The sequence below is a fragment of the Rhinopithecus roxellana genome, chromosome 20, assembly GCF_007565055.1.
Source record: "Rhinopithecus roxellana isolate Shanxi Qingling chromosome 20, ASM756505v1, whole genome shotgun sequence".
NCBI classification, from domain to species: Eukaryota; Metazoa; Chordata; class Mammalia; order Primates; family Cercopithecidae; genus Rhinopithecus; species Rhinopithecus roxellana.
In genome coordinates, this window is record NC_044568.1 from 29,472,801 (window position 1) to 29,498,448 (window position 25,648).

General features: G+C 46.6%; 1 protein-coding gene across 3 annotated transcripts in view; it reads left to right on the forward strand.

The window, feature by feature from the left end:
- The window catches only part of ABCC11 (ATP binding cassette subfamily C member 11), an 81,640-nt gene that overhangs the window by 43,145 nt on the left and 12,847 nt on the right, over positions 1–25,648 (forward strand). For 2 of the 3 annotated variants that reach the window (XM_030924413.1, XM_030924412.1), the window contains 12 exons: positions 17–141; positions 2,544–2,616; positions 5,799–6,002; positions 8,032–8,166; positions 8,239–8,335; positions 10,007–10,096; positions 12,372–12,475; positions 13,637–13,834; positions 18,501–18,727; positions 18,838–18,975; positions 21,307–21,493; positions 25,360–25,449. In XM_030924413.1, coding sequence (XP_030780273.1) covers positions 17–141; positions 2,544–2,616; positions 5,799–6,002; positions 8,032–8,166; positions 8,239–8,335; positions 10,007–10,096; positions 12,372–12,475; positions 13,637–13,834; positions 18,501–18,727; positions 18,838–18,975; positions 21,307–21,493; positions 25,360–25,449 — 1,668 coding nt within the window. The remainder of the gene's footprint in view (positions 1–16; positions 142–2,543; positions 2,617–5,798; positions 6,003–8,031; positions 8,167–8,238; positions 8,336–10,006; positions 10,097–12,371; positions 12,476–13,636; positions 13,835–18,500; positions 18,728–18,837; positions 18,976–21,306; positions 21,494–25,359; positions 25,450–25,648) is intronic. The other variant, XM_030924414.1, reaches the window with a different exon arrangement.

A 25,648-nucleotide genomic window follows, 5' to 3' on the forward strand; every position in this document is an offset into this window, starting at 1 on the left:
ACTCATTCTGCCGCAGATGAACTTGCTTGAGGGCTCGGTGGGAGTGCAGGGAAGCCTGGCCTATGTCCCCCAGCAGGCCTGGATTGTCAGCGGGAGCATCAGGGAGAACATCCTCATGGGAGATCCATATGACAAGACCCGGTAAGCTCCTGGAGGGGAAGGGGAGAGCACAGGGCATGTGGCTGGTCTGGGGGCACCTCCAGCTTTGAACGGTAACCTGACGACTGCTAACTCATGTGTGCTCCACTTACACTCATTATCATATTCACCCCTCATTGTGAAGGAAATACCATCTTATCAGTTTTCCAGATGAATCAGCTGAGGCCCCAAAAGGTTAAATAATTTGCCCAAAGTCACCCAGGTGGTGGGATGTGATAGAGCCAGGATTTGAACCCAGTTGCTTTCAGAAACTTCATGCTTAACTATTATGCTGTATTGGCTCAAAATAGTCAATACATTCTCCCCCCTCCAAAATTGCTACATTAGAACTTCATTTGTATTCGTTCAATCTTGGCCTCTAAGTGAAAAGGAAAACAAATGGGAGCGATGAGGTTCTGTGACATACAGGAAACCGGTTTGAATCTATGGCCCCGTGGATCTCCCAAGTCTTGTCCATATCCCTCCTTTCCCTCTGTGGCGTCTCCCTGCCCTAGAACTCTCGGGTTCAACCTGCCCGAGACATGAGATTGGATGTCATGAGTGAAGCCTGTTCAGTGAAGGGTCCAGGAAAACTGCTCTGAATGCTACAGCTACACTTCCAACTATGGTGGACTCTGACCTGTGACTGTTTGCTTGGTTTTGCAATTGGCCTCCAGTAACAACATAGATGTGGAGGTGTAGGAACTGGCTGTCTCTGTCTAGTTGTCCTGTGTACACCTCACAATCATGTCCAATGCCAACTCATGAGGACCCTGCCTGCTCAGCCCCATACACCTGGCTTCTTTTCCCAAATTGTGCAACTCAGTTTAATGGCATCACCCAAACCTTGCACCCCGGGAAGCCAGATGTCTCCTCCTCTGATTGCTTCCACATCTAACTGGTCACCGATTGTGAATAAGCCTGTCTCCTACATATCTCTTGTATTTCTGTCTTCTCCATCTCTGCTTCTAGTTCGTTCAGCCTGTGATCTCTTGTTTGAACAGTTCCCACTGCCCCTGCCCTTGGGTCCCTGTCTCTAATCTCCTGCTCCGTTCCACCCCACATAAGATTGTCTCCCGGGCAATCAGCCTAAGTCCCGGCTCTCGTCTTGTCATTGCTCTTCTTTTTTTTTTTTGTTTTTGAGACGGAGTCTCGCTCTGTCACCCAGGCTGGAGTGCTGTGGCCGGATCTCAGCTCACTGCAAGCTCCGCCTCCTGGGTTCACGCCATTCTCCTGTCTCAGCCTCCCGGGTAGCTGGGACTACAGGCGCCGCCACCTCGCCCGGCTAGTTTTTTGTATTTTTTAGTAGAGACGGGGTTTCACCGTGTTAGCCAGGATGGTCTCGATCTCCTGACCTCCTGATCCGCCCGTCTCGGCCTCCCAAAGTGCTGAGATTACAGGCTTGAGCCACCGCGCCCGGCCGTCATTGCTCTTCTTTATGGTCTTCTGTGAGACTGATAGAACTCATACAGAAGTTTTGAAATATTGGTTAAAATGAAAATGTACCAACCCTTTGACTCGGCAAATCCACTGTTAGGTATTTAATGTGTAGATATTTTCACCCATGAAGGCAAAGACCCATATACAAGGATGTTCACACTGCACTGCTCACAGGAGCAAAAGAGTAGAAACAATTCCAATCTCCATCACTAGGGCTCTGGTTAGATAATTTATGGTGCAACCGTATAATGGAATACTATAGTGCCTTTAAAACAATAATAACCTATACCTGCAGTACCATGCAGTACACATCTATATATAAATAGATTACTTCTGAATAAATACATAAGACACTGTAATAGTGGATGCCTTTTTTTTTTTTTTTTTTTTTTTTTTGAGATGGAGTCTCACTTTGTCTCCCAGGCTGGAGTACGATGACATGATCTTGGCTTACTGCAGCCTCCACCTCCCCAGTTCAAGCGATTCTCCTGCCTCTGCCTTTTGAGTAGCTGGAACTATAGGCACGCACCACCACGCCCAGCTAATTTTTGTATTTTTAGTAGAGATGGGGTTTTGTCATGTTGGCCAAGCTGGTCTCGAACTCCTGACTTCAGGTGATCCACCCTCCTGGGCCTCCCAATGTGCTGGGATTACAGGTGTGAGCCACCACATCCAGCCAATAGTGGCTGCTTTTGAGAAAAGCAAATGAAGGTCAAAGATGGGAAGGAGAACTGCTTTTCATTGCATCTTTTTGTTCTGGTCAAATATTTACTAAGAGTGTGTATTAATTTAAAAGAAATGAAAGAGGGAAGGAAACGAAAAAAGCCTTCGGTGGTATACCATTAAACACAAGATCAAGTCTAAATTTCTTAGCATGAAAATCAAGACCACTCCTTTTGACACTGGGAAGGGTGATGGGCAGGAGGGCTGGTCCCCTGTGCCTTACAGCTCCCTGTCCTTCGCAGATACCTCCAAGTGCTCCACTGCTGCTCCCTGAATCGGGACCTGGAACTTCTGCCCTTTGGAGATATGACAGAGGTAAGAGGGAGGCAAGCCTGCTTGCTCTGTGTAATGTTGGTGCTCTTATGTTCACACTGCCTCCCCAGGCAGGGAAGGGAAGGATCCCAGCTCTTCCTCCCAAAGCAGCTGGAGTTTTTCCTGCAGCAGGTGCAGGAGGAGCAAAGCTTCCCTCACTGAGGGAGGTTGGGGCTCAGCTTATAGAGGCACCTAGAAAGGAAAGGGGGTACCTTACCCCACAGAGGTGGAGAGCTGACCTCAAGCTCCTTCTTCTGAAGCAAGAGCGGAGACCCTGTGAAGATGAGAACTCCACCCCCATCACCCTTGCCCCACTCCAGCCAGTGCAACATCAGCCATGACCCACAGGGGCAATTTCTGGCTATAACATTTCCCTGATAATTCACAATCTTTCACATCTGCAGTCACCTTAATACACATACGACCCTCACCCACGATAAAAGTGGCATTGCCTTCTTGATTTTAATGGTCTAATAATAGCTCAGTCTGTTGAACACTTACTACATGCAAGGTACTATTCTAGTGACTTGAATATAGTGTCTTAGGTGAGAGTCACAATAATCTCAATAACCTCAGGAGGGTAGTTTTTAAATTCTTCCTCTTCTTCTTCTTCTTCTTCTTCTTCTTCTTCTTCTTCTTCTTCTTCTTCTTCTTCTTCTTCTTCCTTCTTCCTTCTTTCCTCCTCTTCTTCTTCTTTCCTCCTCTCCTCCTCCTCCTTCTTCTTCCTCTTCCTCTTCCTCCTCCTCTTCTCCTTCTTCTTCTTCTTCTTCTTCTTCCTCTTCTTCTTCTTCTTCTTCTCCTCCTCCTCCTCCTCCTTCTTCTTCCTCTTCCTCTTCCTCCTCCTCCCCCTCCCCCTCCTCCCCCTCCTCCTCCTCCCCCTCCTCCTCCCCCCTTCCTCCTCCTCCTCCTCCTCCTCCTCCTCCTCCTCCTTCTTCTTCTTCTTCTTCTTCTTCCTCTTCTCCTTCTTCCTCTTCTTCTTCTTCTTCCCCTTCTTCTTCTTTTTCCCCTTCTTCTTCTTCCTTCTTCTTTTTTTGAAGGGGAATCTCGTTCTCTCTCTGTCGCCCAGACGGGAGTGCAGTGGGGTGATCTCAATTCACTGCAACCTCCACCTCCCAGATTCAAGAGATTCTCCTACCTCAGCCTCCTGAGTAGCTGGGATTACAGGCATGTGCCTCCAGGCCCAGCTAACTTTTGCATTTTTAGTGGAGACTGGGTTTCGCCGTGTTAGCCAAGCTAGTCTCAAACTCCTGGCCTCATGTGATCCACCCAGCTCAGCCTCCCAAAGTGCTGGGATTGTAGGCATGAACTACTGTGCTTGGCCTATTATTCTTCTTTTAAAGCTGGGACTATAAATCCTTGATGGCAGACAGCTCAATGATCATATTCAAGGTTGTTTCTTCAATAGGAAGAACAAGGTCTCATCTGTAAAATGGCATAAATAAGAGTACTGACCTGATTGGATTGCTTTGAGGTTTAAATGAGTTAATACAAAGTGCTTTGACTAGTGCCTGGCCTAGAGTAAGTGATAACTACTATTATAAGAGCACAGCAGGCATTGAATAGTGTTTGATGAATAAGTGAATGAATGAATGGGGAAACTGGGCTTTGGCCAGATCAAGCAGATTGTCCAAGGTCACACAGTGGTGACCTGGAAGCACGGCAGGGACAGGAGGTTTCTCTGCCACCATTTCAACTCTGATTCTCTACTGAGACTTCAAGCAGTCAGGATAGAACAGAAACTAGGACTTACACTCCAGCTCCCACTTCCTCAGAGCCTGAAGGAGGGATGGGCCAGCTGGTGGCTGCCTGGAGCACTAATCTGCAAAACATGCTCAGTAACTTGGGTTTTCACCCTCAACTCCTATCACAGCAGGTGCCATGTGAGATGGTCCTTCCAGCGTCAGTAAAGCTCCTTGCAGCCATTGCAGCTGTGGTCTGTTGAGTGGGTGCACACAGTGCAAATAGTCTTTGATGACACCCCTAATCCGGGCCAATGGTCCCACAAGTTGACAGGTGCTGTCAATGGCGATTAAAAACCTGAATAAGGCCAGGTCCAGTGTAACCTCAGCACCTTGGAAGGCTAAGGTGGGAGAATTGCTTGAGCCTAGGAGTTTGAGACCAACCTAGGCAATATAGTGAGACCTCATCTCTACAAAAAAAAAAAAAAAAAAAAAAAAAAAAGAAAAGAAAAGTTTAAAAACATTAGCTGACTGTGGTGGCACCACCTGTAGTCCCAGCTACTCAGGAGGCTGAGATGGGAGGATCGCTTGAGACTGAGAGGCGGAGGTCGCAGTAAGCCATGATTGCTTGTGCCACTGCACTCCAGCCTGGGCAACAGAGGAGACCCTGCCTCAAAAAACCAAATACATAAAACCAGAATAATATGTGAGACGGTGCTCTTACTTGGGAATGAGTGATTTATTTTATTATCTGAACTTTTAATAGTTTAATGTTTGCCTCCTAGAAGTTGATAGGCTTAGAAAAATTGTATCTAAGTAAGAGTTACAAGTTTTTAAAAGTTATGTATCTTTAAATTTAGATTTGGGGATACATGGAGAGTTACAAGATTTTTAATTAATTGAGAAGCAATTTATTCATCTCCTACTAACCACGTTTTGAAAAATATTTTTATTGATGCATAATATTTGTACATGTTTTTGGGTACCTGTGCTATTTTGTTATATCTGTAGAATATGTAATGATCAGGTCAGGGCATTTAGGGTACCCAGCACCTTGAGTATTTATCACTTCTATTGTGCTGAGAACTTTTCGACTCCTGTCTACTAGCTCTAATGAAATATACAATACCTTGTTGTTGGCTATAGTCACCCTATTCTGCTATCAAACATTATAACTTGTTCCTTCTATCTAACTTGATGTTTGTGTCCATCAGCCAACCTCTCTTCATTCTCACCCCGCTTTCCTACCCCCAAAAATCCTTTCCAGCCTCTGGTGTCCATCATTCTACTCTCTACCTCCACGAGATCAGCTTTTAAGCTCCCACATATGAGTGAGATATATTATGTATTTTTAAATCCGGAATGCCAAATTATCAGGTATCCTGGAGTGTGTGCATATCTTGGTCTGTACTGAGGGAGTTCTGTCTGCTACATCCGCCCACCCATTTGAGCGCACCTGGCTGTGCTTGCTCTCTGGACATGGTGCCTTTTACTCCCTGTCTGCAGATCGGGGAGCGGGGCCTCAACCTCTCTGGGGGGCAGAAACAGAGGATCAGCCTGGCCCGCGCCATCTACTCCGACCGTCAACTCTACCTGCTGGACGACCCCCTGTCTGCTGTGGACGCCCATGTGGGGAAGCACATTTTTGAGGAGTGCATTAAGAAGACACTTAGGGGGAAGACGGTCGTCCTGGTGACCCACCAGCTGCAGGTGAGAACCCCTCCAGGGCTCTGACTGTGATTGATGGATAACATAGATCCTCAAGCCTCTGCCATTTCAGAGTGTGATTCAGTGACAGCCTCCCAGCACCTGTCCCCATCTCAGGCTAGACTCCATATTTGGGGAGGGCTGTACAAAACTTGGATTTCCTCTGCTTTCCACACAGAGCGAACAGACTGGTAGAAGATTTTTGTGCTGGTGAAAATTAAGAACAAATTTTATGGTCTCCTTTATCTTCAAAATTTTATGAGTAGACCCCTGCTTTTTAAGTTATGAAAAATGAAAACAGGCCCGGCACGATGGCTCATGCCTGTAATCCCAGCACTTTGGGAGGCCAAGGCAGGAGGACTGCTTGAGGCCAGGAGTTCAAGAGCAGCCTGGGCAACGTAGAGAGACCTCCCGTCTCTACAAAAATTTAAAAAATTAGCCGGGTGTTGTGGTGCATCTGTGGTCCCGGCTACTGGGGAGGCCAAGGTGGGAGGATGGAGCCCTGGAGGTCAAGGCTGCAGTGAACTGTGATAGTGCCACTGCACTCCACCCTGGGCAACAGAACAAGACCCTGTCTCAAAGAAAATCAATCAATCAATAAAAAAGAAAAGAAAAGAAAAAGAAGCCAACCTCTCAGAAAAGAATCCCCCAAGTGTCCCATTCTTAGATTGAGAGCCACCTCAGTGTGTTTTCTTACCGACGATGAGCGCAGTGCAATGACTGCTTCTGGTGCTGCTTCTCCTGGGTCATTTTCCCTTGAGTATTTTCACATATGGCATTGGCCACAGTGCCGTATTATTTTCTCTCCCCCTTCTTCTTCTGTTTCTTTTTCTCTCGCTCCTTATTTTTGCTTTACTATTTTTTTGGTATAAAATATTTAAAACCTAAACAAGGTTTAGAAAATAATTAATAAAACCCATGTATCTACCGCCCAGATTAAACAATAAAACATTGATTCCACTCTCCAATTCTGTTGCAGTTCCTCCTTTCTGCTCTTCTGACTTTATTGTTTATTGTTTCCATGCATGTCTTCATACTTTTACAGCATATGCATGAATCTCTAGACAAGAAGAAATTCCTTTTGCATATTTTTTAACTTTATAGAATTTTATAGAATTTATTTTTTACTTTCTGTGCCCTTTGGTAGTTTCTTTTTCTCCCCTCAACATTATGTTTTTTGAGATCGTCCACGTTGATACTTGTAACTTTATATATATATATGAAATATATATTATATAAAGATATATATGTATATATTTTGAGAAAGAGTCTTACTCTGTTGGCCAGGCTGGAGTGCAGCAGTACAGTCTCAGCTCACTGCAGCCTCTACTTCCCAGGTTCAAGCAATTCTCCTGCCTCAGCCTCTGGAGTAGCTGGGACTACAGGCACATGCCACCATATCTGGCTGATTTTTGTATTTGTAGTAGAGACAGGGTTTCACCATGTTGGCCAGACTGGTCTCGAACTCCTGACCTTGTGATCTGCCCACCTCGGCCTCCCAAAGTGCTGGAATTACAGGCGTAAGCCACTCCACCCAGCTTCATAACTTTATTTAATTCTCATTGGTATAGCATTCCAATATCTGAATATACCAGAATTTATTTCTCCAGGATGAACAATTGTTTCTTATTTTTCACTTTTACAAAAAAAAAAAAAAAAATACTTCCGTGTACATCCTTCTACATGTATCTTTGTACACATGTTTGAGAGTATTTTCGGGTAAAGTTTTAGGAGTCAAATCATTGGCTCATAAACCTCAAAAATCTTCCATGTTACTGAATAGGTCAAATTGTTCTCCAAAGTAGTTCTCCAAGGAACTCTCCTTAACTACAATCCTCCTGATAGTTAAGGAGAGTTCCTTTTACCTCAGATCACCACCAACACTTGAGTTGTCCAACTTTTAAATGTTTGCTCATCTGTTGGTATGAAATAATATTTCATCGTGATTTAAATTTACATTTTCCTGGTGAATAGTAAAATCAAACATCTTTCCCTGTGCTTACTGAAGGCTTTCTTTCTTCTGACTGTCCAGTACTTAGAATTTTGTGACCAGATCATTTTGTTGGAAAACGGAAAAATCTGTGAAAATGGAACTCACAGTGAGTTAATGCAGAAAAAGGGGAAATATGCCCAACTTATCCAGAAGATGCACAAAGAAGCCACATCGGTGAGTCCTGCCCCTCCGCCCTCACTCCCCATTGTGGATGCATGTGCACTCAGGCCTGTGCTCTCTCCCCAGGACATGTTGCAGGACACAGCAAAGATAGCAGAGAAGCCACAGGTAGAAAGTCAGGCTCTGGCCACCTCCTTGGAAGAGTCTCTCAACGGAAATGCTGGTAATGGTGCGGGAGACAGGACAAGAATGTCTGCATGCCTGCCTGGGTCCTCCAGATGTCCCAGTGTTTCCTCCTAGACCCCAGATTGGGCCATGACCCTCAGTGTCTGAGACCCTAAACATTTACATACACAGGGTTCAGATCCAAGTAGTTGAGGGCTATGGGGTGTAGACTGGTGGGCAGGAGGCCTGAAGGATCCAGGAAGTGAGTGTTGTGGGGGGCACAGCTGAGGGTGTACAGCAGAGGCAGGATAGGAGGTAGCTTTGGCTCTGAATAGCACAGATTTAAGACTTGGCCAGGCATCTAGACATTCATTACACACTGGAAGACAGTAAACATTGAGAGCAAAGGTATTAGGGATCAGAAATGAATTGGGTTTAGCCCCTGATGTCTGGAAGCTCATGGCCTTGCTCTTGTCTGGGGCAGAGTAGCAGAAGGGAGCGACTTCAATTTTTCGAGTAAGACAATTCTGGATTTGAATCCCAGCTCTGCTGCTTACAAAGCTGTGTGACCTTGCCCATCTAACTTAACCTCTCTGAACTCTCGGCAAAAGTGGAGATGATGGTACTTAACTCCACAGGGTTGTAGTAGAGATTAGATGGGGTCAGATATAGGGAAGCCCCCCACACAGGGCCTGTTACATTGTAGGCTCCCTGTCTCCCACTGAGTCTTTTTTTTTAGACAGAGTGTTGCTCTGTTGCCCAGGCAGGAATACAGTGGCACGATCTTGGCTCACTTCAACCTCTGCCTCCCAGGTTCAAGCAATTCTCATACCTCAGCCTCCCAAGTAGCTGGGACTACAGGCACACACCACCACACCGGCTAATTTTTGTATTTTTAGTAGAGACCGGGTTTCACCATGTTGCCTAGGTTGGTCTCGAACTCCTGACCTCAAGTGATCCACCTGCCTCGGCCTCCCAAAGTGCTGAGATTTAGGCATGAGCCACCGTGCCCAGCCACCAATTGAGTCTTTTTGAAGAAGACCTACTCTAAAAATTTCCATCTTGGTGTAATTTCCCTCAGGATTAAAATTCCAGGAAAAGAGCACTTTTCCCCAGGAAATATTGGGGTGTTGTTATTAGAAGGGAGAATAGCAGGCAGCAGCAGCAGACGGTCACTGTCGTGATGGTTATGATTATCATCAGAAACATCTATGGGCATCTCCAGGTACTGGTTTTCAGGCCAAGCTCAAAGTCAAGAGTCTGCCTGGGCTGGTCAGGGCTGTTTTGTGAAGCATTATCTCAGAAGTGTATGGCTGCAGGGCAACTTAGCAACCCTCTCAGCTTTCCATGTTTTTGGACAAGTGAACAGAAGGGTTAAGTGATTTGACTGATGTTGCACAGTGTCATGATGACAGTTCTGAAACCCAGGTTTTCTGGTCCCAGGTGGTTTTCTTCATTCTTTCCTGTGTGTGTCTCAGCCCATCATACACATGAGACCCTGCAGTCCCTCCAGAGTTTATTGAATGGTTAGGGATGGATCCCTTTCCAGGCTCCGGAGCCCAGGTCAAAGGTTTCTTTCAGCAGGGTCTTCCATGAAAAACCTTAGACGTAGGTGGGGCACTGAAGCTAGAAGGTGAAAAGCTGGCCCAGGATCGAAGCCAGAGACAGAAGGAAGGAGATCATGTGATTGGCAGGCATACCATTTTTCTCTTCTTCTGCTCTGACCCAGTGCCGGAGCATCAGCTCACACAGGAGGAGGAGATGAAAGAAGGCTCCTTGAGTTGGAGGGTCTACCACCACTACATCCAGGCAGCTGGAGGTATGGTTCCCATGCCAGCCCAGGGCTGTCTCTTGGAGCAGCCCTATCCCTGAAACGGGGTCAGATTAGAACATGTGAGGTCATGTGAAGTGGAGAGGTCCAGAGGAGCCATGGTATTTATTGGCCTAACTTGCAAAACTAAACTCTACTCAGTTATAGCAACTCTACCATCAAAGCCAAGGTTGGAAGTTATATTTTCATGTATACTCATTATTTCAGTGTTTTTCTATTTTTTTAGTTTAAAAAATTTGAAAAAAAAGAATAGAGATGAGGTCTTGCTATGTTGACCAGGCTGGTCTTGAACTTCTGGCCTCAAGTAATCCTCCCATCTCAGCCTCCCAGAGGGCTGGGATTACAGGCATGAGCCACCGCATCCTGCCTCATTATTTCAGTGTTTTTCAAACTCTGAGCTCTGCTCCCTTAGTGGGTTTTGCAATCAGCTGAGTTTATCATGAGCAGCACTGAAAGACATGAAATAGAATCGGATAGAAAATAGCAGCCACATCGCATAAGGTCACAGTGGTGGGACTTTTATTTTGGTGTGATTTAGAATTTCTTAATTTTTATTTCTTAAGGCAGGTAGAAGGCAATTAGAAGTTCAAAGCTACTGCCTTATTAAATGGTGTATATCATCATGTATATTTACTGTACAATGTTGTAAACACAAAACTCAATATATGGTGCTGTACTTATCAAGTAATTTAAGAGATTTTTGAGAGTTATTTTTACTCCATGAAACTTTTTACGCATTGTTGACATTGGAAGCTGACCCTTGTGTAAGATGTCTCCTGTCTGCATGCCTGCGGGAGGAAGAGGTAGGCTGTGTACACAGGACACTGTCCCCGCCCTGTCCACCATGGGTATCCTGCAAGGAGTAACCCAGGGCCTGCCCAGACAGAGCAGGGAACAGCAAATGCTTGTGAAATGCATGAATGGATCTAGCAGCATACATTGATCTGTATTTACAAAGTGCCTACTATGTTCCAGGCCCTGTGCCAAGCTCTAGAGGGGAGGGGGCATAAAGTCATCTAAGAACCATCGCTGAAATCTAGCTGGAGAATTAAGACATTGCTTCCATCAGATGGTGAGAGAGATCTCTGTGGCCAGGGAATCTCAAATCTCATCAAAGAAGAGACAACCCTTGAAGGAAGGATAGAATTTGGGAAAAGACTGTAGGCACGGGACATGTGAGCATAAATAGGTGAGAGGAGTGCTAGAGCAGGAAGCAGTGCCCCAAGAAGGAGTGTACCCTGCCTTTTCCCACCCTTAACTGCTTCAAATCCCAGCTCTGCCACTCACCAACTCTGTGAGTTTGGGCAAGGTAGTTGCCCTCTCAGATTCAGTTTTCTCATTTTATTAGCCTATTTGTGCTGCTGTAACAGCATATATTAGACTGGGTAGTTTATAAAGAACAGAAATTTATTTCTCACTGTTCTGGAGGCTGGGAAGTCCAAGATCAAGGTGCTGGCAAGTTTGGTGTCTGGTGAGGGCCCAGTATCTACTTCCAAGATGGCGCCTTGAATGCTGCGTCCTCCATCCCTGGAGGGGATAAATGTTGTATCCTCACATGGTGAAAGGAACAAAAAACCAGGGAGGCAGCTCTCTGAAGCCTCTTAAGGGCATTAATGCCATTCATGAGGGCTCCATCCTCATGGTTGTCACCTCCTAGAGGCCTCACTTTCTAATACCATCACCTTGGGAATTTGGTTTCAACATTTTGGAGACACATACATTCACACAATAGCACTCTTGAAAATGGAGATAGGAATTACTAATTCAGAAATACTGCATACATTTAGTACTATTCCTGGCATGTAGCACATGATAGTACATAATGCGTACCACATAACAGGTAGCTGTTATTGTTACTTATAAAACTGAACCTGCAGGACCTGCATAAGGTGAACGAACTTCTCTAGAACACTACCCTGTGCCAGGCACTGGGCTGAGTGCTTGACACACGTTATTTCATATCATCTTCAGCATGGCTCTGAAGCTGGTAAGGTTATCACTATTTAATAGGTAAAGAAGTGGCATGTTGCTAACATTTGGTACCTTGTCCAAGGTCACACGGTTTGGAAGTGGTGGAGCCAGGATTTGAACCCAGGGCTCCCTGACTTTGGAACCCAGCTCTTCCCATTCCTCCAAGGTGTCCACAGTGGGTGGGGCTCAAGGGTTTCCAAGCACTCAAAGACAGGGATGGCCAAGCAGCTGAGTCAGCAGTTGCCTTGCACCTGTTTGTGGCACTTGTACATCACCACTGTCTCCCTCCCAGGTTACATGGTCTCTTGCATAGTTTTCTTCTTCATGGTGCTGATCATCTTCTTCACAATCTTCAGCTTCTGGTGGCTGAGCTACTGGTTGGAGCAGGGCTCAGGGGTGAGTGCCATGAGGTGGGTGGGCTGTGTTTCTACGGGCTTGAGTGAGGTGTGGTGACTTCTTGCTCCTTGAGACCACAAGAGCCAGAGCATGGCTTGGGACCCACATGACAAGCCCAGAGCTGGTGTTCCAGAGAGAACCATGGGGAGCCAGGACTCCGGGGTTCTCCTGCACAGGCCTCCTGACTTTGTAGAATGGGTGGTCACCTGATCAGTCTTACTGGAAAACCAAGAGATTTATATCCCCAGACAGTGCCCCAAGAATTTTTCCATTCCACTGCAGTAACTGTCTCCTTTAGCTCCAGGCTGGCCTCCACACTATGGTTTATTTAAAATATACTTCTGGTCTTGTGAGCTGGGAGCCACGACCGGCCACACTGTGTCAAGTTATTTCACTAATCTCCCCACCCACATTCTGAGGCAGGTTCCACTGTCTCCATTTTCCCAAGGGGACTCTGTGCCTAGAGAGGATGAAGAACCTGCCCTAGGACAGGACAGGGCCAGGACTTGAACTTGGTGCCCTTAATTGAAGCCATGCTTTCCCCACAGTGCTCCATGTGGTTAATTTCTGGATTGTGTACCAGGAGGTTTGGGTCAGGAGAGCAGAAGCCACTCTAAGTATTTAGAGCTTCGGAGGATTTAATATAGGGAATTAGAGGCTCAGTCAACCATTGGAGGGGAAGCAGTCATCAGGGATCTCAGCTGAACTGAAGTGGGTGATTTCCAGGATGCCTTCCAGCCTCTGGAAAAACCCCACACCCCACGCTCCTGCCCACAGTTGCCACTGAGTGTGCTGGCTTCTCCTCTTCCACCTTTCTGTTTCCCTGTGGGTGCCTCTCCTTGGCAAAATCTAGCCTGAAACCATGCCAGGAGGAGTTTTGGGAAATCACGTCCCCAAGCTTCTCGCTGGATCGCAGCAGAGCGTGTGCAAGGGCCCAGCTGCTGCAGTGTCCACAGGGCAGACTCTGAGGGCCTAGTGCAGGGCAGGGCAGTAGGAATGAAGGGCAAAAGAGAGTAGCCAAGCGCTGAGCAGGGAGGTTTGGGCAAACAACTTCACCTTCTACCAGCCACGGAGTCTCACGTGGCCCCAGGGAGAAGGCTTTCCCTGCCACTGAATTTCCCCCTGGACACCTGCAGTCTGACCCCCTGTTCTTTCTTGAAGACCAATAGCAGCCGAGAAAGCAATGGAACCACGGCAGACCCGGGCAACATGGCAGACAATCCTCAACTGTCCTTCTACCAGCTGGTGTATGTGCTCAACACCCTGCTCCTCATCTGTGTGGGGGTCTGCTCCTCAGGGATTTTCACCAAGGTCACGAGGAAGGCATCCACGGCTCTGCACAACAAGCTGTTCAACAAGGTATGGGCCTGGGTGCTGGGCGGGGCTAAAGGCTGGGCTCTGAACTTGCCCAGCTTCATTTTTATTTTTTTATTTTTTAGAGCTCTGTAGCCCAGGCTGGAGTGCAGTGAGTGGCACAGTCTCTACTCACGGCAACCTCTGCGATCCTCCTGCCTCAGCCTCCCAAGTAGCTGGGAGTACAGGCGCATGCCACCAGATCTGACTGATTTTTGTATTTTTTGTAGAGACTGGGTTTCACCACATTGCCCAAGGTGGTCTCAAACTCCTGGGTTCCAGTGATCCATCCACCTCAGCCCCCCAAAGTGCTGGGATTACAGGCATGAGCGACCATACCCGGCCTATTTTTTTAAAATTAGTAGACTTTAATTATTTATTTATCTGTAGAGATGGGGTCTTGCTATATTGCCCAGGCTGGTCTCCAAATCCTGGGCTAAACCAATCCTCCCACACTGGCCTTCTAAGTAGCTGGAATTAAGGTGTGAGCCACCATGCCCAGACAACTTTATTTTTTGAGCACTTTTGGTTTACAGAAAAATTGAGATGACAGTACAGAGAGTTCTCATATACCTGCCTATCAGCCAGGCTAGAGTGCAGTGGTGTGATCACAGCTTACTGCAGCCTCAACCTCTTGGGCTGAAGAAGTCCTCCCTACCTTAACCTCCGAGTAGCTGGAACCACAGGCGCACACCACCTCGCCTGGCTAATTTTTGTATTTTTTGTATTTTTGTAGAGACAGGTCTTGCCATGTTGCGCAGGCTGGTCTTGAACTCCTGGGCTCAAGTCATCTGCCCATCTCAGCCTCCTAAAGTGCTGGGATTACAGTTGTGAGTCACTGCACCTGGCCCATTTCTTCTATTCTTAACATCTTGCATTAACATGGGACATTTGTTACAATTAATGAGTCAATATTGATACATTATTAATTATTATTATTAATGAATGTCCACGGTTCACCTTATGGTGCATTCTTTGTGCTGTGTATTCTATGGGTTTTGATAAATGTATAATGACATGTATCCACGGTACAGAATAGTTCTCCTGTGCCCCACCTATTCATCCTCCCTCCCTGCCCTCAAATTCCTGGCAACCACTGATCTTTTTTACTCTCTTCATAGCTTTGCCTTTTCTAAAATGTCGTCGTTGCAGCTGGGTGAACCCGGCTGCTTGATGAGGAGGGAGTGACGAAGGTGCGGCTGAGTTCTCCCGCTGCTGGAAGTCTGGTTGTAAGAGCTCAGTGTCCCTTGATGGAGGGCCACAGCAATGCTGGCCTCCACTGGCTGAGCATGGTCACGTACAGAGTTGCTTATGATTGCCCTGAGTTCTCTTTGAAGTGGATATTATCCTCATTTTACATATGAGGATACTGAAATCTCACATATATTAAAGTTGGAATATGTGTTTGGTTAGAATACTCAATTGTCAGCTGGGCATGGTGGCTCACACATGGAATCTCAGCATTTTGGGAGGCCCGAGGTGAACGGATTGCTTGAGCTCAGGAATTCAAGACCAGCCTGGGCAACATGGCAAAATCTTGTCTCTACCAAAAATATAAAAATTAGCTGGACATGGGGGCTTGTGTCTGTAGTCCCAGGTACACGGGGGACTGAGGATCAAGGAGGATGGCTTGAGTCAGGGAGGTGGAGGTTGCAGTGAGCCAAGCTCATGCCACTGCACTCCAGCCTGGGAGAGAGTGAGACCCTATCTCATAAAAAAAAAAAGAAAAAAAAAAATATATATATATACACACACCGAATTGTCTGTGATATCACACTGCTTCTTGGAAATGTCATTCCCCTCTCTCACTTACTAAGTGTTACTATGTGCCAGTTTCTGCAGTGGCCATGGGGCTCACATTAGAGAATGCATAGTGCAGGTAGGGTTTGGGCCATCATGGTACGCTATACATCATGGGTGTATAGTCTAACGGGGAAGATGGACAAGAAAATGGGATGGGGCACACAGGGCCATGAGAATGTAAGAGGCACCTTGTCTTAGCTTGAGGGCAGGGGAAGAAAGTGAGGAAAGTCCAGAAAGCCTTCTCGGGAGCTTCTCTCCTTGAAAGAGGAATCAGATTTAGCCAGCTCAAGACCAGGAGACTGAAGGTGAACAAAAGCAGAGCACTTCTGGGAGGCGAATGGACTTCTGGAAGGCTGATCTCAGAGGTGGGAGTGGGGGTTTTGATTTGGAGACATGGGAGGTGAGGAGTGGCCCATCGTTCCTTGTAGACTGAATGCAAATTGTGTTGCCATCAAGTGTTTCAACTTTGGCAGGGTGAGACAAAGCTTTTCCCTACCTCTCAGGTAAAGCTTGGCAGAACCAGAAAGCAGGAGGGGGACATTCTACCTGAGGCCTGACACTTTCCCAGCCGGCCTCTGGGGGTGGCCCTCAGCCCTCCAGGTGGTCTCTGAGTTTCTTTTGATGGCACATTCCAAGATTCTAGAAATATCCAGTGCCCATGCGTCTACATGACATTTTGTATTTTAATTTTGAGAAATGTTCAAGTTTCTTTCCATGAAAATGTGTTTTGTATTTAAGGTATTTTCATTTTTCCAGTCCTTTCATGGCTTTTTAAACTTCAAATTTGTCTTTGTAGTTTTAAAGAATCACAAGTAAAGGATAAATCTGAAAAAATTCACTCAACTGCAAGCACAACAGAAAAATAATGAAGCAAAAATGAACAAACAAGAACAACCCCAGATCATTTTGATACTTAGAAGACAATCAGAAACCGAAACCCTTTTCCCTTTGTCACCACCATTGGTCTCTAATCCAGAGTAATGCTGGGCTTCCACAGATGCGGCTTCCTCACCCACAGTGGAACTGAGGTCCGCTCCTGTGTCTCCTCCACAACCCCGCCATGCTCCGCACCCACAAGGCGTGCTCAGAGTCCTTGAAGGGGTGACCCTTTTGCCCTTTGATTCCTCTGAGTGATCATGACAATTCTGATTGCTTTAGCTCAAGTATTTAACAAAACATTCTGGAAATAAAATTGAAGGCATTTTAGAGGCAGAAAAAGCAAGGTGACCCTAAATCTGCCCCTCCGACCCTCACTACCCCACCAGCTAGAAAGCAAACATGCATGAAAAATACACTTGGTCAGCAGTATCCACGCATTTGCAATGAGAGCAGCTATAGGGAAGAGTTCATGGCTCAAATAATTACATTTAGTAGTCAAAATGTCCTTCCCTCCTCTTTCCGTGTGTTTGGCTTTAATAGATGCCATTGGCTTCTATTCATTTCTACTTCTTGCATTATAGCTTGAGAAGTACATGGGGAAATGTAGGTGGTCATTTTGTCAGTGCCATGAATCTTTAAGAAATTGCCTTCTGTGAAGAGTGACTGTGCCAGGCTTGGGAAAGCCTCAGAAGGCCTAATTGGATCATAGTTTTGCCATTAACCACTTGGGTAATGAGTAAGTTACAGAGCCACTTCCTCTTCTGCAATCTTCACTTTCCTCATCTGCAAAACAAGGACACCAAACAAAATGCTTTTATTAGAGTCTACCTTGTGGTTTGAAATGTCCTTTGATCTCTGAAAGGCTTCATGCCCACTGGCTGTTAGAGATCAACTTGGAGGTGCCACCTTTAAGAAGTGGGCAGTTATGGCTAAATTTGATCCAAGGGTCCAAATCGTGTGCAACCACAGTGGGATTGCTGCTGCTAATCTTTGGCAGTCCTGAGTGAAAATGGTCCCATCTGTAGAAAATAATAAGAGCTGGTATGGATAGAATGCCTGAGGGTGACGCAGGGCAGGCAAACCCCAGAATGGGGCTTAGTCCATGAGGGTTCTTGGCTTTGCCTGGGGAAGAATTCAAGGGCAAGCCAGTGGTAGGGTAGAAGAAAACAGTTTTACTGAAGTGTCAGTGTTGCAGTTCTGGCAGTGTTGCAGCTCTATGACTGACCCTGCAGAGCAGGGCTACCCCGTAGGCAGTGTGCTGACAGTTGCAGCTCAGGGCAGGTTTGCAGTCATATTTACATCTACTTTTAATTACATGTAGATTAAGGGACAGTTTATACAGAAGTTTCTAGGAAAAGGGTGGCAACTTCCAAGTCATCAAATCATTGATGACTCAGAAAGGGGCGGTAACTCCTGGATGTTGCCATGGCAGTGGTAAACTGACATGACACACTGGTAGGCCTGTCTTATGGAAAGTGGCTTCCACCCTGCCCCTGTTTTAGCTAGTCCTCAATTTGGTCTGGCGTTCAAACCCCACCTCCAGAGTCAAGTCTCACTTCCTACCTCAGGGGGAGGCACTGCTTGGAGCATTTTCAATGTATTCTCTCTCTAATAGCTTTACAGGATATAATTCATATACCATACATTCACCCTTTTAAATTATACACTTCAGTGTTTAGTATATTTGAGGAGTTGTGTGATCCTCACTACAACTCTATGAAGCATCGTTTTCATCCCCATTTCACTAACAAGGACCTTGAGACTCAGAGGAGCTCAGTACTTGCCCGAGGTCGGACAGCAGTAGGTGGAGGAGTCAGGTAGCCATGGAGCCCATCCGTGCTTTTAAACCATTGCTCTACATTGCCTGCCCTGGAGACCCCTGGGATCACATCCCATGGCTCTTTAGAGTCAAGGGTAATAGACATCTTCATCCAGTCTTGAGGAGGGCCTGCAGCTTCTCTCACGGTCCACACTGATTTTGTCCCTGCAGGTTTTCCGCTGCCCCATGAGTTTCTTTGACACCATCCCAATAGGCCGGCTCTTGAACTGCTTCGCAGGGGACTTGGAAGAGCTGGACCAGCTCTTGCCCATCTTTTCAGAGCAGTTCATGGTCCTGTCCTTGCTGGTGATCGCCATCCTGTTGGTTATCAGTATGCTGTCTCCATATATCCTGTTAATGGGAGCCACAATCATGGTTATTTGCTTCGTTTATTATATGTGAGTAGGTTCTTTTTGCTTGTGACTTGGGGAGCAAGGCTGGGACCAACCCAGATTAGATGGTCCCAGAGGTGGATGGTCCAGGTCCCTTACTTCCACTGTCTATGCAGGATGTTCAAGAAGGCCATCGGTGTGTTCAAGAGACTGGAGAACTATAGCCGGTCCCCTTTATTCTCCCACATCCTCAATTCTCTGCAAGGCCTGAGCTCCATCCATGTCTATGGAAAAACTGAAGACTTCATCAGCCAGTGAGTCCTTCTGCTGCCATTTGAGAATGATGGAACCACAGGGGTGGTGGGGATCAGGGAAAGAATGGAGCATCTGAGAATGGCATCATCCTCAAAAGCACCAGAGCACATTGTTCGATGGACTTATTTCTCTGAGCCTCCAGAACCTGCTGAGCCATTCTTTCATTTATAATAATGAAAAATGTAAATAACAGGAAAAATGTTTGTAAACTTTAAAGGCCTTGTATATATTGTGTGTATATATATATGGACATATGTATACATACATTTAATGATAGGGTGCATTACTGTGCAAACACATCTTGCATTATGTTATTTCTTTCACTTCCAAACAAATATCTAACTTTAACAAAATAATGAGGAACAATAGCTTTCTAAATAATAGAACTTCCTTCACTACTCATGCCATAGATTTGCCTCCTAAATGTTGAAACAAACAAGCAAACAAGTCCTATGATTGTTGTTGAGGTTTAATGGTGTAACATGAACTTATCTGTTTGTAGAGGATAATCAAGCACGGTCTTCACCTACAAGAAGTTCATAGTCTGGTGGAAAAGGGAGAAACAGGCACATGTTTTTGGTAATTATACATGATTGAAGAAGATAGATGGCATCAAAGAGGGGCAGATAAACTACTTGGGAATTCAGAGGGGAAGGAGGTGGCCTAGGGGGATCAGAGAAGGCTTTCAGGAGGAGGTGGCATCTGAGCTGGCCTTGAAGCCTGGGTAAGACTTGGACACACATTTGGGAGATGGTATGTGCTCAGTTAGCTGGAATATTGGATGAACTGTGCACCTTCTCTCAGTGGCATTATAGACCACTCAAAGTCTGTGCAGACTCTAGGACTGAGGGGATCCTGCAGGGATGCATTCGCTCAGCCCACACTGAGAACCCTGCCCCAAGGTATATATCAAGACACGCAGATGAAGACAGACTGGAGGGATTGGAGCTGTTGTTGGGGAAGGTCTCGGAGAAAAGGACCCTGAGCAGAGATCTAAATCAAGTGTGGGTTGAGCTATGGAATTATGTGAGCAGGAGCTCTCCAGGCAGAGGGGACAGTAAATGCAAAGACCATGAGATGGGGGAGTAGGTTTGAAGGATAGCAAGGTGGCTTGAGCACAGGGGCCACAGAGTGACCGGGGTCTGTTTTGTTTAATCCGGGAAGGCCTCAAGGTGGAGGTGACTCAGTCAGTATAGAAAGGTAAGGTGGATGGAATTTGGAATCTCTTATGCAAAGATTCAGAGGGTATGGACAGAGTGAGTCAGAAGGGCCACTGTGCTGGGGTGATAGCCCACTCAGATGGTAAGATGGTTTTAGTTGATGTGTAAATGAATATTTAATTTCAATAATCAAAGTTTTATTTGAATGTACTTTAGAAAAAATGCAACTAACATATCAAAGCCATTATTTATATAATTTAAGCTTGTGAGTAAAGTTTCTTTTAATATACATTCTCAAAGCAAGTAAAATAAGAATACTAATCAATTAACAGTATAGGTTGTGATTGATATGGAAAACTGTGATGGTGGTATGTGAAAATTGGAAATTGGTAGGTCTCTATTGGTTGGAAGTGACAGAAAAAACTAATTCAAACTAGCTTGAAAGTATGACTTAAATATGGCAAAATAGTAACAATTGCTAAATTAGGTAGAGGGTATACAGATGTTCTTGGAACCAACTTTTTAATTTCTTGGTACTTTAAAAATTTTTCATTAGTGGGTATACAGATGTTCATTAAATCAAGCTCTTAATCTCTTGGTACTTATAAAAATTTTCATAACAAAAGGCTGGGAAGGAGGACTTGCTTAAAGTGAGGCTTAATCCAGAGACTCAGCTAATGTTCCCCGGGTGTCTCAGCTTTACTGCTCTGCCTTCCACTGTGTTATTTTACCTTTAAGCTTCCAGAGACCCTCTGGTGGCTCCAGGCTCCCCTCCTAGTAGCAGAATGGTAGTTTCAGATCTCCCATCATCCCACTGAAAGGAACCACTCCTACACTCATTCACACGTCCTGGCATTTATTCACTCTCTGTGGCCAATTTAGGGTAACTCACCCATCTCTGAGTGAGTCACAGAGGTTAGGCGAGGAGTGCGTGCTAAGGATGGGCCTTACCACCAGAGCCTACTCCTCAATCTGGTTTAGGAGTCAGGTCAACTTCACCCAAATTCATGGCTGAGAAAGTGGTAGGGAGTAACTCCCGAAAGAAAAATCAGGCCCTGCTGCTGGGAGTGGGAAACTGGATGCTGGAGGAAGCAGCCGGTATCTACCCTGACCTGGGGAGACCCTGGGTCAGACAAACACGTGGTTCTTAGTCTGTGCTTTCCTTCTCAGGTTTAAGAGGCTGACTGATGTGCGGAATAACTACCTGTTGTTGTTTCTGTCTTCCACGCGATGGGTGGCATTGAGGCTGGAGATCTTGACCAACCTTGTGACTTTGGCTGTTGCCCTGTTCGTGGCTTTTGGCATATCCTCCACCTCCTACTCCTTTAAAGCCATGGCTCTCACCATCGTGCTGCAGGTGAGGAGGTGACTCTGTGTGGGCCCTCTCTGAGCTTTGCTCATCCTCTGCCTGCGGCTTCTGGGCAGACTCAGGGGGTCCTCAGGTATTCAGTGACACCTTAAGTTCTGGCCACATGTGGTCTTAGGAGCTATGTGCTTGGCCTTTTGAAATTGGCTGCTTTGCTCTGTTTCCTCATGGTCAGCTCTGAATTGGGAAGTCTGTATTCAAAGGTATTTAATAGAATCACAGGGCACTGGGAATGAAGGGGAGCCCACAGGCAACAGAGTCCAATGCTCATATTGTGCAGTTGGGGAAACTGAGGCCCAGACAAGGGAAGGAGTTGTCCAAACAGATGCATGTTAGCAGAGCTGGAAAGAGAACCCTGACCTCTTGGCTTCCGGGCTGCTGTCTTTGTACCTAACCATTCCTATCCTGATTGAGCTGTCAAACCTTTCTGAATCACCTGGAAGTGTCGTTTAAAAGGTAAGTTTCGCAGCCCGGCCCCTAGAACAGGGCTTCTCAAACTTAAATGTGCCTAAGACTTGAAACAGACTTCCACTGAGCTGGTGCAATGCCAGGCACTGGCCGTGCTCTCTTCCAGGCATTCAATGCTCACCCCACTGCATGAGATGAGCAAAGTGGTTAAGAACATGTGGTTTGGGGCCAGGTGTGTTGGCTCACACCTATAATCCCAGCACTTTGGGAAGCCAAAGTGGGTGAATCACGAGGTCAGGAGATCGAGACCATCCTGGCTAACACAGTGAAACCCCATCTCTGGTAAAAAAAAAATACAAAAAAAATTAGTCAGGCATGGTGGCGGGTGCCTGTAGTCCCAGCTACTCAGGAGACTGAGGCAGGAGAATGGCGTGAACCCGGGAGATGGAGCTTGCAGTGAGCCAAGATCGCTCCACTGCACTCCAGCCTGGGTGACAGAGCAAGACTCCATCTCAAAAAAAAAAAAAAAAAAAAAAAAAAAAAAAAAGAACATGTGGTTTGGAATATCCAGGTTCAAAGAGGCTCTGCCCATTATTAGCTGTGTGGCTTTGGGTAAATTGGTTAACCTCTCTGTGCCTGGGATTCTTCATCTGTAAAAGGGAGATAATAAAGGTTTCAAAAATAATAGCCTTGTGAGGATTATGTGTAAATGTGAGACTTAATGCTTGTAAAAACCTAGAGTAGTGCCTGGCCTGCAATAAACGCTCAATGAATATTAGCTATTATTGTTCTGGTCTTACAAATAGAAAACTTAGGGCTTAGAGAGTTTAAGTAACTTGGCCATGTTCCCATAGCCAATCAGAGGCAGGTGTGTGCACAGGCTCACATTCTCCTTCTCTCTCTGATACACACACATGCACCAGTGCAGAGTGACCCCCAGACCTCCAGCACTCTCAGGGAGAGGCACCACACCAGTGTCTTAGGGGATTTGGAACCACTAAGGCCCAGAAATCCCTCCTGCTGCTGCTTCAGGACATAGATCAGGAGGGCAACGCTCAGGGCGAAGCGCAGCCCCTGTAAGGAGCGAGGCAGAGGCTCATCTCTCCCAGGGTGCCCCGTTCACAGCAGGCGGTTGCTCCAAGGTTGTTATACCACCAGAGACTCAAATGGGAAACTCTGCCTGGCGGACTGACTGCTTCAAAATGGCCCTTGAGGGTCATTTTTTCTTTTCAAGCTCTGCTGTATTATTTAAGCATCTTATCTTCATCCTGGTCATAACTTCTCAATTCCCAGCCCTGCAGCACTTTCCAAGTCACCTTCCACACTCTCACCAGAGTAATCTTTAATTATAGTTTTCATCATGTCACTGCTTTGTTCAGAAGCCTTCGAAAACTCTGTCTCCTGTCCACTAAACTTCAGCTATGGGGTCCTGACCTCAATATGCTCCCTCTGTGCAGTCAAGCCAGAACCTCACTGACTTCTGCATGCACTTTTGAGAAAATTACATTCGAGCATTGGGAGGCAGGAATCACACATCACATTGCTTTGTAGCCCTAAGAGGCTTCTCAGGAAATGCCAGAGATGCATCTGGCTGCAAGGCAAAGAACCAACCCAAAATGGCCTCGACCATCCGGGAACTTATTCTCTCATGTAGCCAGAAGGCTGGGGTAGGGCTATGCTCAGTTGGCTCCTTTAGTGGCCTAGCAAGAACCCTTGATCATTCTACCTTTTTGTGCTGGCATCCACAGTCCGGCTTTGTCTGCAAGTCTGTCTGTATTCATGGTCACAAAATGGTTGCTGCAGCCCCAAGTGACATATCCTCCCACAATAACAGTCAAAGGCTAGAGAGGAGATAACTTTTTCCATGTGTTCCTTTTTAAAAGCAAAGAGAAGTTTTCAAGAACACACCCATCTGATGCCTTCTCATCCTTCAATGGCCGGAATGGCATCATGAGCCCACACATAAACCAATCTCTGGTAAGAGAAGTTGAATTAATGTGATTGGTTTGGATTAACCAAGCTTCCCTGAAGCATAAGGCCATCAGGCACCTGAACATGATGCTGGCAAGGCAGCCCACAGGGTGTGATACACTGGGGGATGGGAGGAAAAGTGGTCTTCCAACCCACCCCTGGCCTCCTTTCCAGACTAAGCACCATTTCATCATGGCGCCTACCTTCTCTGACTTACAGAGGGCTCCCCTCCTTCCCACACCGTTTTGTTTCAGCCATAGCCAAACAGCTTGTGGGTGCCTGGATGTAATCTGTGAACTTGCTGCTTTCAGCACTTACATAGGCTGTTCTGTTTGGAACACTCTTCTCCACACATCTTTAGCCCACTGCATCTTACTTCACCTTAAAAATGTCACTCTAGGACTGACTCTTCCTGGAATCCTTCCCTGTGCTCTCATCCAGGACCCCTCCTGTGCATCCCAGTGGAACTCCAGGGCTTCTCCGTTGTGGAGTGCACCCCTCTGCACTTTATTCTTAGTTGCCTTGTCTGCCTTTCCATTCAGCTGGGAGCTCCTTGAGGGCAGGCCTACATCTGCCACACTTTGGGACATGGAGCCTGGTCCAGCTCCTGGCACAGAGCCATCCACCAGTTTGTTGAATGAATGTAGATGAATGTGTTACCCAGCACCCCCTGCACGTCCTGTTTGCCCGTTTCTTGGGCCAGGGTAATTGAGGTTATAGATGGGGGCTCCAACCCCAGCTCTGCCTCCAGCTTCTAGATGTTTCTATGAATATAATTTCTTCTTTTGGAGTCTCAGTTTCCTTATCTTTGGTACCCCCAATTCCAAGAGTCCCTCACTCCTCTAGCCTGGGTTTCCCTGAAGGCAGGACCTGAGACAGGTACTTGGGTGCGAGCAGCTTATTTGGGAGGTGCTACCAGGAACCAGGATTGAGGGAGCAGAAAAGTGAGATGGGGAAGGAGGAAGTCATCATGGAAGTGTGACATTGGGGTCCCTGTTCTATGTCACTAGGGCTCAACTGTCCTGGGATCTCCTGAGGAGCATATGGGATATTCCCAGGACCATGCCCTCAAAGGCTGGGAGATGGGAGCATTTATCTCTGCTAGCTCTTGTTCCCCATCAGTCAAAGTTCATTCTCAGTAGCCTTAAGTCTCCTGGGTTTCTGGGATGCCCTCATGCACAGGCTAGGTGGTTGCTGTGATGTGGGCAGAGGTCTTGAGCAGAAAGACATACAGAGGGCATTTGAGGTGGAACAGTGTCTGGGGAGGTTCTCCCCCAGAGTTGCCCATCTCAGCTGCAGCTAGACTCAGAAGTGGGCTGAGGGGGCACCAGGGGCCTCTGCTCCATTCTTGCTAGGAAAATTATCTTAGTTTCAGGGGTCACTCAGGGGCAATGGCAATCAGTGGTTGTCAGGAGCGTTGAAGAGCCTGAGCACACCCCAGCAGCCTCTTGACCCCCAACACTTCTCCTTCCTTCCAGCTGGCGTCCACCTTCCAGGCCACTGCCCGGACTGGCGTGGAGACAGAGGCATACTTCATGGCTGCAGAGAGGATGCTGCAGTACATGAAGGTGTGATTCAGGTCTGGGTCTGGTGTGGGGAGCTATGCAAGTTGGGGCATGACTTCTGTGACCTCTACAAGCCCCAGTGACCTCAGAGCCCTGAAACCGTCCCAGGAAACACCAGGCTCCTGGCCCTTCCTCCCCGTCTTCCCCAGACTTTTGTTGACCATCTTGCTGAAGCTCTTCCACACCTGTCTGCTCACTTTGT